General features: G+C 44.1%; 2 protein-coding genes across 5 annotated transcripts in view; one reads left to right on the forward strand and one right to left on the reverse strand.

The window, feature by feature from the left end:
- Positions 1-8161, reverse strand: part of RTF1 (RTF1 homolog, Paf1/RNA polymerase II complex component) — a 29652-nt gene extending 21491 nt beyond the window's left edge. The window contains exons 1-2 of the mRNA XM_086462217.1: positions 8084-8161; positions 5240-5350 (exon numbers count right to left, since the gene is read on the reverse strand). Coding sequence (XP_086318343.1) covers positions 5240-5350; positions 8084-8161 — 189 coding nt within the window. The remainder of the gene's footprint in view (positions 1-5239; positions 5351-8083) is intronic.
- Positions 8162-8936: 775 nt separating this feature from the next.
- On the forward strand, positions 8937-17822 carry NDUFAF1 (NADH:ubiquinone oxidoreductase complex assembly factor 1). 4 transcript variants are annotated; one of them, XM_086462203.1, is made up of 5 exons: positions 8937-8971; positions 10315-10917; positions 12703-12888; positions 14777-14881; positions 17369-17822. In XM_086462203.1, the coding sequence occupies exons 2-5, from the start codon at positions 10408-10410 to the stop codon at positions 17498-17500; spliced, it is 933 nt and encodes a 310-aa protein (XP_086318329.1). In that variant the 5' UTR covers positions 8937-8971; positions 10315-10407; the 3' UTR covers positions 17501-17822. The 4 variants fall into 4 exon arrangements, with proteins under 4 accessions (XP_086318329.1, XP_009951871.1, XP_086318330.1 ...); XM_009953569.2 differs by lacking the exon at positions 8937-8971 and having other exon boundaries at positions 9982-10917; positions 14807-14881; XM_086462204.1 differs by lacking the exons at positions 8937-8971; positions 14777-14881 and having other exon boundaries at positions 9982-10917.
- The last annotated feature ends 1421 nt before the right edge of the window (positions 17823-19243 follow it).

Consider the following 19243-nt stretch of genomic DNA (forward strand, 5'->3'; position numbering starts at 1 on the left):
GTCATTATTTTCTTCTATTCACACAGTGCCTAAATGCGTTATCCACCGAGATGTTATTTTGCAAATAGGCATTCCCCTGATTTTTTTTTTTTTTAAAACACATCAAACGGGACAGAGGTGCACAACCAAGATTATCAGCCTGTGCTTGCCATATCCTTCCCTCCCGGATATGGCTTTTATAAGCAAAAGACAAATTACAAGCTACATCATGAAAGCAAAACAGGTCCCTTACCGATGTGTTCCTTTCCTAGGCCAGATAACTTACAGGCCATGACAACATAAGCTTAAGAGCACCAAGGTACATGACATCAAACGTTCCTCCATGCACACAAGGAAAGCAAAAGGCAGTCCTCCAGGCAAGTCATCAAACTCCAGTTTCAGCCTGTCTGAAGACAACAGCAGGCAGAACAGATATGAAGACATGGCAGCATTTAGTCTTCAGGGTTTCTCAAAGCTGGAAGAACTCTGGAGACAGCACTCCAAGAGCTACAAGGAGGAAAATGCTCTATACCACTGCTGTTAAAACTAAATAAATAAAAGGACCTTGTTACTTTTGGGGCCTGCACCTGTCATTCAGATGCCTCAAACACCTTTACAATGACAACAGCCCAGCAATTAGAAAACTTAAAGGACCATTTTAGACACAAAGAGGAGACTCAAGGTGTCAACACAAAAATGGAAAGGAGATAAGCAAATAAAGAAAACACCTTCTGAAGCCACAGAAGAGGCTTTACCAGGAACTGGCTGAAAGAAGACTTCATGGGCCAAAATATCACCAGACACTTGATCCACCCTTGTCTGACTACTGCTCAAAGGAGCTCGCAGAAAGGTAACTATGAAAAAAAAATTTAAGTCTACCTATAGTAGGTTCAAATTCGGCTTAAGCTGCAAGTTAATATTTGCTCTAGAAGAATTTTGAGAATTTCCATGCATTGAAAAATGGCAAGAACTGCTGAGTGACAACATCGAGACCAAACACCAATGAAGAAGCACTCTCCATAATCAAAACAAACTTGGGGGTACTACTGGCTGTGAAAACCTCCAGTGTTTTATTTAGGATGCCTGGGCCAAACAGCTGCAGATGGCAACAGCCATAAAATACTTGGTCAACAAGTGCCTTGCATGGCTCTAGCACCACCAGCATCATCTGAACTAACAAAGGCTTAATGACTTCTCTAGATATTAGACAGTGCCTTATGACTGGATTGTTCTCAGCAAAAACTGCTCCCCGGGTACAAAGGAAAAGTTCATTCAGTGAAGAAAATTAAATAAAAATCACATATTCAATTCCAATACCTCCACAAGTCTATTTCTGGAGCAACCTGCTCCACTTCAGAGCTCTTGCAGACTCTCACGCCACATAAATCAAGTCCTCAGAAGTTATCCCCACACTAGTTTGAAATTTAAAGAAGCTACTTGCAGACCAAATGTTATACCTGTTTTGTCAACCGCTGGTTCACATTTCTTCTTTGGACACATTAGCCTCCATACAATTAGCCTGCACAATTCAGATTTGCACTTGCACTTTCTCTGGAGTGGGGGAAGTAACAGCACCTCTCTTCCTTAAGAAAAGTTTTATTACTGCATCTATTAACAGCTGAAGGAAACTGTCACCAAGAAAAGTCAAAGTTACAAAGCATACAGTCTATAAGGCTGTGTGTAAGAAGATTAAAGCAGAGCCTGTTTCAAATTTCCTAAGCTTGAAAAAATGCATGTGGCAAAGGCCTCACAGCACTGGAGAACCAACGCATTCCTGAAGGTCTAATTAAGCAGTATTATGAAATAAAAGCACACAGGAAAAGAGGACATCTAGCATCATAATCTCTACAAATCCACAGAAGACAGCCCCAAAACAGAAGGAACACATGCAGTTTTCTGTGGTTTACTTGCTAAACTGTGGTTTACTAGAGTGCTCTAACTTGAAGAGCAGTAAGTAGATCCAAACTTTCAAGTCCTTTCCTCATAACAGGGGCATAAAGTTTCCTAGGCTGACTGTTATTCGACACAGATTTCCTCACTAGCTGCATGACCAATGCTTGCCTCCTCCTCCATCCCATAGTTCTTGACAAGATCTTCAGCCATGCCGTTTCCTACTGAATCTGCACATTTGCAAATAAAAGCATAAATAGATATTCCTCACTAAACTGTGGACTAGTACCAAGCATTCATGATGCAACTTTTCTTGTTCTGCAAGTATCTTCTGCTGACACCCTAGAGCTGTTAAAAGGCACAACCAAACCCCTCACAACATTAGAACGTGTGTAGAAAGAAGCACAGACTTACACCAGCATTGCTAACAACAAGCCTTTCGAGAGAAACCAACAGGAGCTCCTACAGCATTGTGGCTTTCTGTCTAACCTACACTGATGTTAGTGAAGTTGCTCCAGAAGTCATCCAGGCTTCACCGCGGCACAGAAAGAATTCTCTTACTGCAAGCAATGATGCCAGGATAAAAGAAAGAGCAAGAATCCAGAATTAACCTACTGCAACTGAGGAACACCATTCACACAATGTCTTCAATAAGCAACAAGGGTACCTTGTGGACTCGTACACCTCTAGAACAGTAGCCCCATAGCAACTTGGCTAACACCAAACTGCTTACATGCAGCATGCTAACAGTTTGGGATGGTGAGCTCTTGAGTAGTCATGGCCACCAGTCGCCTGACAGATAAAGGAACTGTCTGCCTCCACATCTGCATCCAGCTTAGTACAGCTCTTTGCAAAGGCAGTACTTCTTATCACAAAGCCCTGCAGTCATTGCTATTTCTCAGTTCTCTGAACACCAGTTCATAGTCAATTCAGTCACACACGTTCCACAGACCCACCAGAAGATCATTCAGAGCACCCTTCCTATTTCACTGCCTGCAACTCAACTTCAGTCCCTTGGCTAGGTAATTCAGTTCAGTCCACAGAGGTCCTTGAAGTGTTACAGAACCCAGTCTCTGCACCATGAACAGCTGATGTGGCTAACAGCTTTTACAGCAGTGCATTCTCACCCAGACAGACAAAATACAACATTAAATATCTACCAAAACCCCTTGGGCACCATTGCATAGATGTGGCATGATTTGTACATGCTGTTATTCTGTAATTCCAAAATGCACTTTCTCTGCCCTATGTCCCACCACCTTTCCTCCCTTTAAAAAAGGCAGGACACAGCAACAGCCTCTGAGGCAGAGATTCAAGCTCCTTTCCTGTACATGCAGCACAGTGACAATCCTGGAACGTTTAGAGCTTTCCAGGAACCACAAAGGCTGTGCACACTACAAAACCTGCGTGGAAGCACATGGCTATGATTAAGCACATTTGCCCAGTGCAACAATTTCCACGCTTTTGTCTCAAGGTCCTGTTCTTGCAAGAAGTCCTTTAAGACAATTTCAAGCGTTAGACCCCCTCTTCTCCCAACCCCCAAAGCTGAGCAAACTTCAAACCAACCACAAGAACACTGATTAAAACCGAAGTTGTTCAGCAGGAATAGTCAAGCCTAGGGATGTACGCAACGGACTGACTGGCAGAAGCAGAACTGTTATAACCAAGCCTGTCTCACCCTGCTGTGACAAGCAGCAGTTCAGAAAGCATATTTCAGGCACAGGAATAGAAACAAGTGTCCTAATTACCTCTTCTCTAAATCTTTTCCTCTAGCTGCATGGAGGTCAGAAAGAACAGAGAATCAATTAGAAATGATACACAGATTAGAAAGAGTATCGAATGCACAGGGTGCAACAGAGATACTACTGCATGTGCAAGGCCTGTGCAAACTCATGAAGAGACATATTGTCATATTCTACAGATAATGGAAAGGTAGTCCTTACTTGTAGTTACACAAACAAAAAAATATTAATTTTAATAATATTATTTATTCTGTCAGTTTTCAGAGATAAACACAGAACAGAAGGCTTTATCATCGACGTGCTCTCCACACCTAAGTCTACTTTTCCAGACCAGCTGGTCTCCACAGAGCTTAGAATAAATAAACTCTGTGCCAGCAGATCTCAACACACACAGTGACAGACTGAGTGGTCACCCAATAACAAACCTAATATATCTAGTCCATTCACAATTTTCTCTCTCCTTATGTCTTAAGCATATATTAGATACAAGAGTCACTATTTTTTTTTTTAAGAAAAGGATTGATTGAAACCAAGTTCAAAGTATATTTATTTCAAAAACGACTCAGAAAATTAAACCACATGTTCTTCACAGTTATTATAAGAACTCTGCTACACTATCAAATGTTTAATAGTTAATAGTTTATCACTGGCCTACCCTACTGGTCTTCAAGTTGTCACAATGAATAGGCCTTCCCGTAGTTTCAGAAAAAAAATCCACCCAAACAGCTCCCTGTTAAATTTTTAAGCATAGCTGGAATAAATGACCTCACTACGTTGTGCAGAAAGCTAGCAAAAGACATTTGTAAGCCTTCAAGAAAGGCGTTTTTATTCAAACACCTGTATGACCTGTTTGTCAGTTCCTCTGTTTTAATACGTCTACTTCAATTTTCACTTATAAATGAAAGCAGAGACTTTCAACCAGCTCCAGAATGGAGCACCAAGGACAAATCATAAAAACAGATCTAGCAGATAAGCACTGCTATACAAGGAACTGACAGAACCCTAGAACAAAGTAATGCTAAACTTTTCATTGCCTCAGTTTCTTCAAAAATGCCAGTAAAACCCACACGCTGTTGCATGTTCAAATGACCAGACAAGCTACTTCACAGCAGAGTTCTTGGAGAATCAAAGTAGCTAAACAGAATAGTTTTACCACCTGCAAAATAGTACCACCTGCCTTGACCCTTTTCTTCCCTGAGGAAGGAAGCTCTCTTCTACAGCTGAAAACCTCTCTCCTATAATTCAGAGTCTAGTTTTAGCAGCTTCACTGCTACTTAACCTGCAAGAATTACACAGGCAAAACACTAGTTTTAAGCAGGCAGCTCACCAGATCATTCAGACCGTATGAACATGGGATTAAACAGGCAGTCATCTTTTCTACAGACATTCAGACAATTTTGTATACAGTTACAATTCAAAGCTTACTAATTAAAAGAAAAATAAAAAAAGAAGTATTTCTGAGTACATCTCCTCTGGGCTTAATGGGTCTCCATCAGTTCTCCTGATGGCCAGTCCCACTTCATGAAGTCAGCAGCCTAAATATACTCTATGACAAATACACTTTCACCACTTAAGTACCATCAGACAAATAACCCAAAGTAATTTCACTGATAACACAACAAACTCACCTCATCATCACTGTCTGACGTCTCAGAGTCTGAAGAAGCTGTAGGTTTGCTCACAGGTGGCTCCTTTTCTTCAGAGTCACTGCGTTTCCGTTTGGCCAATGACAAGAGCTCCTGGTGTGAAAAAAACACGTTTATCTTAAAATGTCGTAATTAGCTTTGAAAATCCAGGTCAGTGCATATGCACCTTCTCTGTGATATTTAAGCACATCCTAGTAACATGATTATCCTTACTGACTAAGGAACAAAGTCTACTTATGTTTCATAAATATATATATACACATGCAAATCTAACACAACCGGATGCTACAAAAGCATTTTGAGGATAACAAGCTATAAGAAATCAATACCACTACCTTACTTTCCTGGTATAAATAACATAAGACAAATTAATTTCAGAGCCATGTCCAGGTCTGTTTTATTTGGCTTTGGCAATAATTCAAAACCACCCTAACTACATTGTGTAGTATTAACCCCAAAAGCCAAATACCACTAGAAAGCAGCTCCTTCTTCAAAGCAAAGTGATGTTTGCAATTATACACTTTAAAAGGGAAATACTTTAGCCATCACGCCAATGTCATGGCCAATAATATTTAGTCAGCCTGTTCAATTCCTTTTCACTGTCCCTACAGGCCACAGAACGCACTCAAAGCTTTGGATAGACACAGAGCAGGCATCAAGCTCAAAGTTTCCAAAATTAAGTAGAGCTGTTCTCCTCCAAAGGAAGCACTTTCAAAGGCAACACATGCCAGCACAAAGACCTAAATAGCTCTCAAATAATCTCATCATCTGCCGTTCAGAGCTTGTTCAGATGACAGAAGCAGTAGTATGAAACAAACATTTCTAAAGCTGCATTAATGTCTTTGTAGTCCATGACACATAATTTATCCTTAAAAACATTGCTCTGGGGCTGATGAACCTTAGCTGCAAGTAGAAATCCAGTCACATCAACTTCTGCAGTCTTGCGAAGTCCATACCAGATTCATTTGCATTAGTTTCACAACTGGAAGATTATCTCCGCAGCAGACAGATTACAATTTAGTACCTCAAATGAGAACACAAACACTGAAGAAACTGATGGCCTAGGCTACTTACCAACAAAGAAACCTTCCATCAGTAATGGCATTTTACAAACCTTTCTCTGAAGAAGGCATGCAACAGCAACAGAGCACATCTGTACAATTAATAGTTCTCTTCAGGAAGCTCCTGATGTTTTCAGCAGTCTTTTCTAGAATTTCTCTCTCACAACTGTCTCCAAGAAGCCCTTCAAACCCAGATTACCTCCCTGGACGATATCTTGGCATATTTACCACTACTTTTACTCCAAGCAATTTTCCTTCTTTCTTTCTACCCTTGCTCTGTTTTCCAAGCTACTATATTAGAAAGGCTCCTTCTCCTTTGATTCAACAAGCCTAGACTGCCAAGAGAAGCTGCCAAACATTTAATCTACAGGGCCCTCAGTGAGTATACTCTCATCCTTAAACCACACCACAAAAGCATTCCTTCCCTGCCATCTGGTCTTCATCCTTGCACATACATATTCCTGCTGTTCTAGTTGCTACGAACAGCTCAGCAGAGGAGGAAGCATCTACTACTCAGGTACAGCTGCAGATGCATGCTTCCAGCGAATGACGGAACAGATGCAGAACCATGTGGTTATTCCTACCACCATCTTGCTGATAGCCTGACCTATGCTAGAGCTTAGCCAACTCCTTCTATTTTCAAGCTCTGAAGAAACTACCAAACTAATACAGTAGTGGCGAGATGTTGGCAGCTCTAAAGATTCCAGAGGCATGCAAGATCAAAATCAGTGCAGGCTCTGCTCCAGTGTATTTGTCTAACAGAGCCTCCAATTCAATTTTTCTGAAGCTCCAAGCTGCAAAACTATTTTTGTGTTTGGGAAGGCTTTTTATTGCAACATAGCAACAACTTCTATATTAAAACCCGTGAAGGTCCAGCACATAAATTACATCAGACATGTAGGCTTCAGCATATTTAACTAGCCAAACTTCTCCCTGGAACAAGCACAGCCATACAAGCTGCAACGCACCTCACCTATAATGTCTTTATTTACCATTTGAATCACATCATCAACACGTGCTACACCGAAAGAGGAGTCTTTGGAAGCAGCCCTCTCCAAAGAGGAAGCCGCCCCCTTTACAGCCGTGAACACGGCTAAACTGACACCAGACATGGCACTTCAAATCCCAGGAGATGGCCTGATGATAAATAAATACTTCCCTTTGTTACATCTAGAAGCTCCTAACTCTATGCAGTTTCCCACTAACAGAGCTCCCCCAGCTCAGTCCCTAAGACTGAGGAGGAAGAACTAAACATGCATTAACAACCGCCCCTGGAGCCCATCTTCCCCGAGGGGCTCACCGGGCCGGCGGGAGGCAGGGACCCGACACGCTCTCCGGGCGTGCGAAGGCAGCACAGAAAAGTTACCCGGCCCTTTGGGCCTCTTCCCCCACTACCCCGAGAGGCGGCAGCCACGACCGCCGGCAGCCGGGCCTCGCTCCTCCCTCCTCAGGGCCAAACCGCCCCGGAGCATCGCTCCTCCGTCCCGCCGAGCGCCGCCCTCCTGCAAGCACCGGGCCCGCTGCAAAGAGCCCCCGAAACCCGCCAACGCGGGCCGCCTGCCAGGGGTGGGCCAGGCACGCGCCGGAGGAGAACCGGCTCCCTCCACGGAGGCCGCGGGGGCCCCCATCGGGCTGAGGAGAGCGACGGCGGCGCCCAATTCCCGGTGCGGGAGTAAGGGAACGAGCGAAGGATGGCGGCGCCGAGCCTTGCGCGGGCCGGAGATCCCAAGGCCCCGCGTAACCGAGCCGGGCCTCCCCCGCGCACCTGATCTAGGTTCTCCTCGCTACCGCTATCCTCAGTATCGGAGTCGATAAGGACGCGGCCTTTCCGCTTCTTCACCATGGCGGAACCGGCTTTCCCCCCCGCCCGCCCTCCCCGCCCCGGCGCCGACGGCGGCGGCGCGGCGCTCACAACGGCCCGGCCTGCCCCGCGCCGCCCGCCCGACAGGGACACAAAGGGCACCGCGCATGCGCAAGGAGCCGGGGCGGGAAGGTGGGCGTGGCGGACGCCTGTGAGGGAAGAGGGGCGAAGGAGGAGGCGGCAGCGGCGGCCGCCTCTTCTTTCGCCTTTCTGCTCTCACAGACGGCGGCCCCAGGCAGTTTACCGGCTCCTATCAGAGTTTATTCGAGCTATCGCGCCGACATGTTCCTCACAAACAACTATCTCTTCCCCCCCGCCCCGCCCTGCCCCGCCTCTCTTTAAACGCAGAGATTTGCGACCACAACGCTTGGCACCGTGCAGCTCCCTCTCCGCGCCCGCAGCCTGAAGGGAAGATTTCGCTTCCACCGCCGGTGAGAGCGGGAGCTCAGTGGTTACTGCCGCCCAGCGGAACATGAACGGCGCGGTTCGTGTTCCCCCACCGGGCCCGGAAGCGGTAGGACCCGGCGGGAAGGTGAGGGGAGTCGGTCCGTTACGGGGTGGTGCGGAGGCGCCCACTCTCTGGGGAGAAGGCGCTTTTGTGGAGGGGCCGCGACCGTGTGTCGCCGCGTCCCGGTCTCGTCTCTGCCCTCCGGGCTCGGGGAAGGTGGGCGGGCTCCGGGCCTGGTGCCCGGGCCGCGGGGCGGTTCTCTGTGGCGGTGCGGTGAGGCGCAAAGCGAGGCCGTCGCTGGAAGGCGAGGTTCTGTAACCGCTGGGCGTTACATCGGCGTGCTGGTAAAACGTGTGGCGACAAAAATGGGGCAAAAGTGAAATTTTATTAAACTTTTTCCTTCTTGGTTCTGGGAGGGAGCAAGGACGAGCCAGTGTTGAGCCGGGTTCCCCTTGGCTGCGGGCTGCAGTTTTCCTGTGCTTTCCCTTTCCACTGGGTACGGTTTGGGTTGGAGCAGATTTGCCGGCAGGGTCCAGAACTGGACGGCGTCACTGTCCCGGGCTCTAGTGGCTTTCGTGGTGTGGGCTTCACCGCAGTGCTAGGGGGCAGGGAAGGCCTGTGCACGGGGTTTCTTTTTTAGGAACTTGTCTCTTACCTATGTGATAGAGAAAATGTGAATTCTTTCAATGCAGTTTTAGTCCACGGTGCATAACTTGATCGGGGTGTGAGAACAGTAGTAGTGAATTTTACCATGAGTGAAAAAAGGTATGTGGCATATAGAGAATATATGTGGGGTGACAGGCTCCATTCTTGAAAGCCGAGAGAAGGTGAACTGATTTGATATCATTTTAGGATTTATTCTGTGGCAAAAAAAAAAAAAAAAAGAAAAAAGAAAAAACCCCCGAAAACCAGACAAGAGGTTTGTCTAATTTTCTAAGTCCAAAATACAGAGCATTGAACATTCAGGCTCTCCCTAGAGAACAGCAATGTGGCTTAGCTGTTTCTACCAACATGATGCAGAGAGGTGCAAAGAGAAGATTTTTCCGAGTTTTTCCAAAGCTTTATAAAAAAGCCTGTTGAATTGCAGTCTTTCATGTTCAATTCTTTGGTCTTCACAAACCTTTTTGTAATCCTAAACCAGATATGTTGAGGGGGCCAGGGGCTGGATGACTTATGGAAGAAGCATGTAGTATGGCTGCTGTAGGACTTCGTATCTGGAAAGTCTTGTCACCTGTGACTGTCAGATGAGGCTGTCGTTCTGGTCCGTGTGGCAGCAGGGTCTGCCTGTTGCGGATCTGTGATTTTTCTGCAGGGGATAATACTTTATAGTTACATAGATGCCATCTTTCAGAAACCTGCTTCTTAATGTTGTTTTGCTGGTGTTAGTCATAATACCTAAACTTGCAGTGAAACGGATGAACAGGAATTGCTTTTTTTTCTATATTCACTTTTACCTGTTCTACTTTTTCTTATCTGCCTGAGCATTTCACATCATGGGGAAGGGGGAACACATAGGGTGGAGATCATTAAGTAAACTAGAACTCTGAGGAAGTGTAATACTTGATGTTATTTTTTATTCCTTTTTCCAATGGATTAGATTTCTGGTTAATATCTGGTTCAAGAAACAAACAATTTTACAAGCATCCTATATGTAGTTTTTTTAATCCTTTTCTCTTTTTGATTATAGGTGGTGAAAACTACGGTAACTAAAGTAAGATAGCTCTGGATACTAGTTTTGTTGTTAAATTAATTTCAAACCTGTTACTGGAAGTTTACCGATATGGCTTTGACTACTACGTTGCTGAACAACGCTTGCTTAGGTGGTAGATGCTGCAGGCATGAAGTTTTGTGCCCCTTTCTTGGACCTCTCCTCAGCGGCTCCATGTTGAAATTGTATAGCAGCTACAGGAGGCCTGGGTCACAGCCTGAGAAAAAAACATCTTGGCAAAATGTTGATTTCAGCTTTAAGAAAGGCTTTGATGTATTAAAGGCTCAACTAAGCCTGCTGAAGAAGGAGACTGAAGATTACTTAATAGGACCTGAAGGCCGCCCGTTCGATCAGTACCTGTTGGAACAGACAAGGGTGTTGTGGGAGTTTCGGAGCCAAGAAGATTTAAATAAATGGGTTATTTCCTCTGATGTAGAGATCGGAGGGAAAAGTGAAGTTTACCTCAAATTGGGTAGGAACAACCAGGCTGCTCTGCTGTATGGAACCCTCAATACGGAAGTACCTCGTGATGGAGAGACAAAATACAGTGGATATTGTAGCATGAGAGCTAAACCACCAGTGGTAAGTCCAGCTTCGCGTTTGCACAGCTTCTGTTATTTAATTGGAGAGTACTTTTGTGTGATCCCCGTGACAAGTGGACTGTTGTTTATTGTGGTTGAAATGGGTCCCTTTCAGGAGTGTTAAATATTCCTTTGGGGATGTAGTTGCTGCTGTATCCTGTGACCTGGAAGGAACTTAAACGTTTCTTGGATTTTGTTTTCTTTCCTTAGAAAAGGAATAATGCATGTTTGTTCGTTTACTTACGAACGTTAGGGCATCCACTCGTTAAGATAGCCCTGTTTGCAGCCTCCTTGCAAATGAAGGATTTGTAATGAGCATTTATATCCCAAATTGGTATGGTTAAAATAGATGTCCGTCTCAATTTAGAGTTAATTGAATGCATCATAAGGACAAATTATCTGGGCTTTAACTTGCCTATTCATCAAACTTGGTTTAGGTGATGAGCTCATCTTTTTTCTCACAGGAACAGAAAATAATGCTTAGAAATGTACTTTTTAAAGGTCTGACACTTACTGTACATCAGGAAAAAGCAAGACACAGATCTTTGATAGCTTGAGCAAAACAGAACCAGAAATGGATGTGCTAATTATTGATACTTCTTGTCTCATTCCCTATTTTTAAGCACCTTTAAAAGGAAAGGAATGTTTTGACTCTGTATATAAAATGCTTAACTCTGTAGTCCATCCTATTGTTTGTGACTTGGCACAAGTACATAGGTGAAATCTTTTCTGGGCCAGAAACTTGGAGACCCGAGAATATGAGCGAGCAAAACCAATAGGCAAATGAGAAGCAGATGAACACGGATCGGAACAGGGACACTGAGTTAGAGGAATGGAACAGCGAGTTGAATCTCACCCGAGTTAAATTCTCAGGACTGCTACTGGCTTGTGCAGATGTGACTCAGACTTTCACCTCCTAGTTCCAAAGTAGTGGAGTGTATCAGTCTGTCTTTATAAAGCAGTTTGAAATCAGAGGGTGAAAACATAAATACAAAGGTTCTTCTTTATTTAAGTAAAAAGGATCAAAAGTGGCAAAACCATAAACTCAAGTAGCCGTAGGCCTTGTGTTAGTGTATTGATGATCTACTCATCCTGTTACTATGAGTTGGTACGAGGACAGTTGATAAGTAACTGTAGTTATGTTGTAAAATAAAAGGGAAACCTCTGGGGTTTTGGTGCTAATTTTGACTTGGTTTAAGCAGTTCTGGCCAAGATTAGCCCCTGGCCTATCACAACACTGGGACTTCGAAAATCTTTGGGAAAAAAAAGGCAGTCAAGATTAGACATGCTTGCAATCCATATCATTATGCACAGTTAATGACAAATGTTGGAAAATATTAGATGCTTCCAGTGCTTATGTCAGCCTTCAATAAGGCGAGCTATCACAGGGGATAAATTACCCTACCTCTTCAATTTCTTGTAATTGCCTCTGAATAATCTAGTACTGACCACAGAATATTAAACTCAGTGAACTACATTAAACTTAATGAACTACATAACTACTGATCCATTACTTTAGCCTTTGTGTACTTGCCTGGTTGGGAGTGTGGTCCTGGGTCTGATTTCTGATAATTACAAGATTGTGGTTTATAATTAAAGCCTGAATCGTCAGAGTGGTCATGCTGCAATTTGTGGGCTGTAATACAGTGATGAAGGAAATTTGGTGAGATCAGCAACTAGTATGATGAAAGAGTAACCCAGTGATCAAAGCAATAGTGCTCTGTTCTTCAGAACGGATGTTTACCTTTATTAAGGGGGAATAATTCTATTTATTTATGATTTGTAGGGATCTTTTGCTAGGAAGAAGTATTATGACTGGTCAAACTTCAACAGTCTGTATTTACGTGTCCGTGGTGATGGCAGACCTTGGATGGTAAACATTTATACTGATCCTTACTTCTCTCATCAAAAGGATGACCTCTACAACTACTTCATGTTCACTCGAGGAGGCCCATACTGGGAGGAAATAAAGGTGAACTAGTGAGTCTTTCAAACTAATGCGACTGTCTTGGAGTCCTGGCCCTAGCTCTGTGGAAGAGGAGCTCTTTCCACAGTCAGGGTTTGTTGCTATGGCTGACCTTGTTCCACCAGGTTTCTGTTACATATCCTTATACAACAGGCCTGTGCCTTTGTCTTGGGAGTTCCCAAAATTGTAACTCACTGGATTGTGGGAGGAAATGCTGTGGCAGTTGTACTGAAGATTTGATCCACTGTACCTTCCCCTAAACGCCTGGTGTTACTGCAGTAGTAGAATAGATGCAGTGATGGAGGCTCAGCAGGTGTGGCCGGGAATATTGTCTGCGATAAGCGTTTTATCTGTAATGCAGGTGGCCGTAGGCTGGTGTAGGATTCGTACCCTGCAACAGGATTTGTTTAACTTGCTGACTGGCTGGAGTCGGTCAGAGACTCAGAGGTGTGCTTTGTCATTTATGGCATTCAGGTCTGTGGCACAAAATAATAGTTCTAAGAAGTGGGCGTTTCAGCTTGTTTCTGAGGAAACCCGGGGAACTTCTGTAGTTTGCTGATGCCAACATTAAGGAAGTGTGTGCATCCTTATGGATTGGCACTGAGTGCATTGTAATACCGTTGTCCAGGCATATGAGAACAGCCCACTGTTTCACAGAGGAGAAGTCAGGAGGATGAAAATTGGTGTGTTGCTGCTGGCTTGCATGCTTTCCTCTCACACCCACCAGCCAACCCTCCTGTTTCCCAGCTCTTGTCACAGCCCCTCCTCATTCTTGCTCCCACTGCATTCAAAGTCATTTTTACATTACTCTGAACTGCTTTGCTAGAGTACTCATGTCTCAGTATGAAGTTTGCACTATGAAATGTGGTACTGTGGGGTGCTGGTGGATGAAAAGCTGAGTATGAGCCAGCAATGTGTGCTCACAGCCCAGAAGGCCAATTGCTTCCTGGGCTGCATCAAGAGAAGCATGGCGAGCAGGTCAAGGGATGGGATTCTCCTCCTCTACTCTGCTGTGGTGAGACCCCACGTGCAGTGCAGCGTTCAGCTCTGGGGCCTCCAGGACAAGAAAGACATGGACCTGCTTGAGCGGGTCCAGAGGAGGCCCATGAAGATGCTCAGGGGGCTGGAGCACCTCCCCTGTGAGGACAGGCTGAGAGAGTTGGGGTTGTTCAGCCTGGAGAGGAGAAGGCTCCAGGGAGACCTTATGGTGGCCTTCCAGTACTTAAAGGGGGCCTGCAGGAAAGGTGGGGAGGGACTCTTGATCAGAGAGTGTAGAGATAGGACAAGGGGTAATGGTTTCAAACTGAAAGAGGGCAGATTGAGATGAGATGTAAAGAAGAAATTTTTTGCAATGAGGGTGGTGAAACACTGGCACAGGCTGCCCAGAGAGGTGGTAGAAGCCCCATGCCTGGAAACATTCAAGGTCAGGTTGGACAGGGCTCTGGGCAACCTGGTCTAGCTGAAGGTGTCCCAGCTCACTGCAGGGGAAATGGACTACAGGACCTTTAAAGGTCCCTCCCAACCCACCCCCCTATATGATTCTGTGAAGTGCACAGCCTGGGTACAGACAAGCTGTTGCTACACACACATGCTGGACTTCGCATCAATTTCTGTTTTGTATTGATGTGTTACTGGAAGGAAATATTCTTGATGTAAACAGCTGCCTTCTCTGCTGCCACCTCTCCTTGTGCCCTAACCGGATAACAGAAGAGCGCAGAACAGCATGGGCCTGGAGCTGGCTGCGAGTGGTCCACAAAAGGTTAATGTGGCCCATTTCTCTGTGCCAGTTCTCTGTACCCAACCAGTGGTGGTACCAGATGTAGCAGAGTGTTATTTCATTCACTGAGGCAGGCTTTTTTTTTTTTTTTTCTTTTATGTACTGGTGACACTGAAGTCTGGTTTGGTTTGGTTTTGTTCCTGGCAGATTCCATTCTCCAAATTCTTTCTCTCCAGTCGGGGAAGAGTCCAGGATCAGCAGCACCCCATCTGGTTAGACAAGGCAAGTTTTCTATAGGCTTTATCTGTCTGAAATTTCCTTTAAGATTATATTGTCACGATATAGGTAATTTACAAATGCTTTAATCTTTGTGAATTTGAAATTGAAGGGCTGCTTCTTGTTATAAGGTACTTGTGTGCTTGCCTTTGCATTTCAGTTACCCTACTTTGTGTCAGTTTACTTCAAAGGAGCTTCAAAAATATTTTTGAGAGATCAGTATAACCAAGAAATAACTCACACTGTCCTTGGCTTTTCAAAAAACCAAAATTTATTTTTGAGGAATGATCAAAGTGACTAAGAAATCTAAAATGCCGGTGGGCACAGCACTGCCAAAAATAATAAAAGTATAATGAACTTTCTTCCTGACAGTCTTCTGTCAGGGATATCGTATCGTGAGATTTTATTTGAGCATGTGCTGTATCGGTGGCTTTGGTGGTGAGCAGTAGACTGATGTATTTACAGGCTCTTTTTTAGTTTTTTCAGGCTTTCTAGTCTAAGTATTAAATAAACATAGTGAGTGTCTTACTTTGTTTCTGCAAATAGGTAGGCAACTCACTAATTCACCGGAGGAGGCATTGGAAAAAAATTGTTTCTGTTTTTTTTTGTTGTTGTTTTTTTTGTTTGTTTTTTTAAATTTCAATGACCTTCCAGTACGTGACTGAGGGCAGCTTAATACCCAGTGACTACCAAAAGGAAAACAATGTTAGAAATATGTATGGCAAGCAAATAAAAGGCCTGTTACTTGAATCAGTGTTGGTCACCTGGAATGTTGCATTCAGTTCCTAATGGCCTTAATGGGGAAAAAAGAAAGGGGGGAAAAAATGGAGGGCAGTTTGGTGACTGGCAGCTTGAAAACAATCTGTTCTGAAACAGAAGGTATTGAGGCTGTAGAAAGCAAGTATGAATGACATGAAGGAGGTGGATCAACTACAGTAAAAGATATGCTTTATGGAGGAAAGTTGTTATAAAAGGCTTATGTTTAAATAGAGGCACTGAGGAATTTATCAGGATTTGGTATATACAGTCATTCAAGATGGTAAATGAAAACATACAGTTGTGTGTATGGGGTGTTTGAAAATACTTACCAGGAGTTAGAGGGACAAGACAGTACTCGATCTCAGCATCCTCTGCTTGCCATTCCTCTCAGATTATGCTGAATATTTCACAATAAAAATGATGCACCTGTGTATAATATGAAGTGTAATTTTACACATGTATTTTAAAGAAAGCTAAAAATAGGGGAATCAGTGTGAAGGCAGTTAACGAAATTGTGATCATGTGTATTTGCCCCTCATCGTACTTGGATGTGCTTTCCTGGGAACGGCATCATTAAACAGGAGTAAAAAGGCAGGAAATAGCCTGTGTGCCCAGGGCTTGCAAAGGGGTGGATTCTTCAGAGCAGAGAGTTTAGGGGGCTCCCGTGGTCACCTATCACAGTGCAAACCAGAAAGGTAGAATTTTAAAAACTCTGCAGGCTCTGGAAGGCAAGGGGCTGGATGTGGAGCTAGCTTCTGGGGAGGAGACAGCATTGGGAACATCGGCGTGACCCGGGAGGAGCATCAGCGCATTTTATTTCTGTAGCTTCGCTCCATTACTGGTGTTGCCAACACTTGCAATGGGCGTTTAGCTGCAGCCCAGTCACTCAGCGTTGCCAGGCGCACCCTGGGCACTCTGTTCCTGATGTATAGCCAGCCCCAAAGTCATGGGCGCAGCTCGGACCTGCGTTGCCGGCAGGGCTTAGGGGCAGCTGGAGGTGACTAGGTGGGCACCCAGCTTGTCCTGAGACCTGCTGACACTGGGCTCTCTGAAAGGCAACTGGGAAGGCTATGGGGAAGCTTGCGTGAGCCACACAGATTTTTATGGAAATTATTACAGTTAGAATAAAAAATTACTTTTTTTTTTAATTGGAATAGTGGTGGGGGAGAATGTGAGGGTAAAGAAATGAGGAATGTTCATATATTTAAGAACATTATTCTAATTGGGAAGCAGTGGCCAGGAACCTTGCCATAATATAAAACTCAGTAATGGAAGTTTAATGCATTTTACAATGTCTGGTTTGGGGCACTTCCACGCTATAACAGGTGTGTCACTCGATCTAGACTAAAAGTTCTCTTTTGTCTTTAGTGACATGGTTTGTGTTCCCTGCTCACAAACGAATTGTAACAGACTTTGTGAAAGCGTGTTTGTACACCCAATCCTGAGGGAACCGGCCATCCACAAAGATAAAAATTGTGGCGTTGCCTTAGGCTCAGGCCATTAATAGAGGGTTTGGTGCAGCAGTAGAGGCAAACGTGCCATAGTTTTTCTGCAGGGGGTCTGTATTATACGTGTGGTAGTGAAGTGTTCACACCTCAAGAAATGCTGCTGCATTCTGAACAAATAAATACCAGTTTAAAGTAAAAGGCTGTGAATTGTTTGTAAAATAGGGAAGTGGTAGATACACTGAGTTTGTGACATTATAAATACTGTTGGAATGTGTCCCTTGATTAGGTTAGTACCCTTGGATTCACAATCGGCGATAAAGTAGATGGTCCGTTCCAGCTGGAGATTGACTTTATTGGCCTGCTAAACGATAGAGCTCATACAGAAGAGTTTGCCTACGAAATGTATGAAAAGAAGTAAGCTGGGCTGGTGTCCTTTGGGGCATTCTTCTGACACTGGGTTCATGGTCATAAAACACTTAATGTGTGGCTTACAACAACTTGAAGATTCTACGTAAACACTAAAGGAGAGAAGTGCATGAAGTGTTGCCTGGGGTAATCTGACTGGAGTGACACCGTTGGCACCTTTGAGCTGCCAGATCCAGAATCCTGCAGAGACTCTATGTACAGGGATGGGAGCAAAGCCTGAGGAGAGCTGTGTTCTTACAGAGTAGTAACTGTTGACAGGCTAAGTGTTTGCTTCTGTCCTGACCTTTATAGAAATAAAAGTATTTCACAAGCTTGGTGTAGTTCTCTTTTGTACAATGCTTTTGTTTTCTACATTATATGGGTTGTAGGCAGTTGTAAAACACTCGCATCTGCTGGTTTTAAACTGGAGGAAGTACAATGAGAATGAATACTCTGGGGAAGGGTGAGTAAGTGTGATTCAGCTGCTGAAATGTACAAAGAGCAGCACCTGAGGTGGAAAAGGCAGAAGTATTTCAACCTTTAGCTTTGGCTCCTCTGAATAACTAAAAAAAGCAGCAGCTGCCCCTGTCAAGACTGAAACAGTAGATGTGCAGCAGGCTGGGCCTTTAATTAGAGCTATTGATGGAGTCCTGCAGTAGTAGTGCCCCCAGGGTGGGGTGAGGGACAGCCCCTCACTCCATTAGCCCCCTTACAGGGCAGGTGCATTCACAGGTCTCAGCTCTGCTGCACTGTAGGAAGTCACAGCCTCAGCTGGTGGCACAGAAGTGTTGTACCTCTCTGGTTCTGGTTTTCAGTAATTTGAGAACAAGCGGCAAAGGGTTTTATTTTGGCTGTCACAAACTCAGTCTCATCTAAGCAGTGACCTTGTTCAGCTACTCTACAAATGTTAAATGTACCTGTATTTCAGAGGGAAGAGGCCCCAATAAAGCAAGCTGAAGCAGCATGTTGTACTATCCTTTTTTTCTCTTGCACAGAATTAAGCAACTTAAGAGCAAAGGAGGGGGAAGGCTGTCATTCCCAAAGATACCATAACACACATGCTTTCATGAAGTGGTGGGCGGGCTTAGTGCCAAGGAAAACTCATCACAAAACAAGACCCCAAGGAGTAAATACAAGTGTGAACAGAACTAGTGCTACACAAAGGAGGTGATTACACGTAGAACACCAAATGACATAAGCAGTGATAAACAGGATATATACAAAATATTTATTTCCCCCCCATTAAGTTTATAAAACAATGAAAGTTTGTCCTTGACTTTTCAGCATGTTTGTTGGATAGCCCACTAAATTCATTGAAACAATTCTTTGCTCAAAGTTCTAGCTGAGATTACAATGGCTAAATTACCTTTCCAGTTCCATCCACAATACATCCAGACAGCTTTTCTATGTGTTTCTTGGAAGTAACAACAACAGCACCTTTGAAATTTAAGGTACTGAATGTGCCTTAACACTACTGTAACCTCTTTCAAGAGCCATAGAGATGAAAAGCAGAAAAATTTTGTTAGCATCTGCTGTTTACCATAGAAAGGAACAGAATAACTTTTCAAAGCATCCAGCAGGCAGTCTGTAAAGCCACTTCCCTGTTGCATTTTTAAAATGTGGTATTTTACAGTTATGTTATGCTGTAAGCTTTTAGTTTTCCAGACAGCTTGCCTATTTTTTCTTTTCTTGGAAATTCCCTACTACTTCATAAGTGCGCGATTAGAAATGCCAAGTAATTGCTATTACAGAACGT

Source organism: Leptosomus discolor, chromosome 3, assembly GCF_034619465.1.
Source record: "Leptosomus discolor isolate bLepDis1 chromosome 3, bLepDis1.hap2, whole genome shotgun sequence".
In the NCBI taxonomy this organism is placed as follows: Eukaryota; Metazoa; Chordata; class Aves; order Leptosomiformes; family Leptosomidae; genus Leptosomus; species Leptosomus discolor.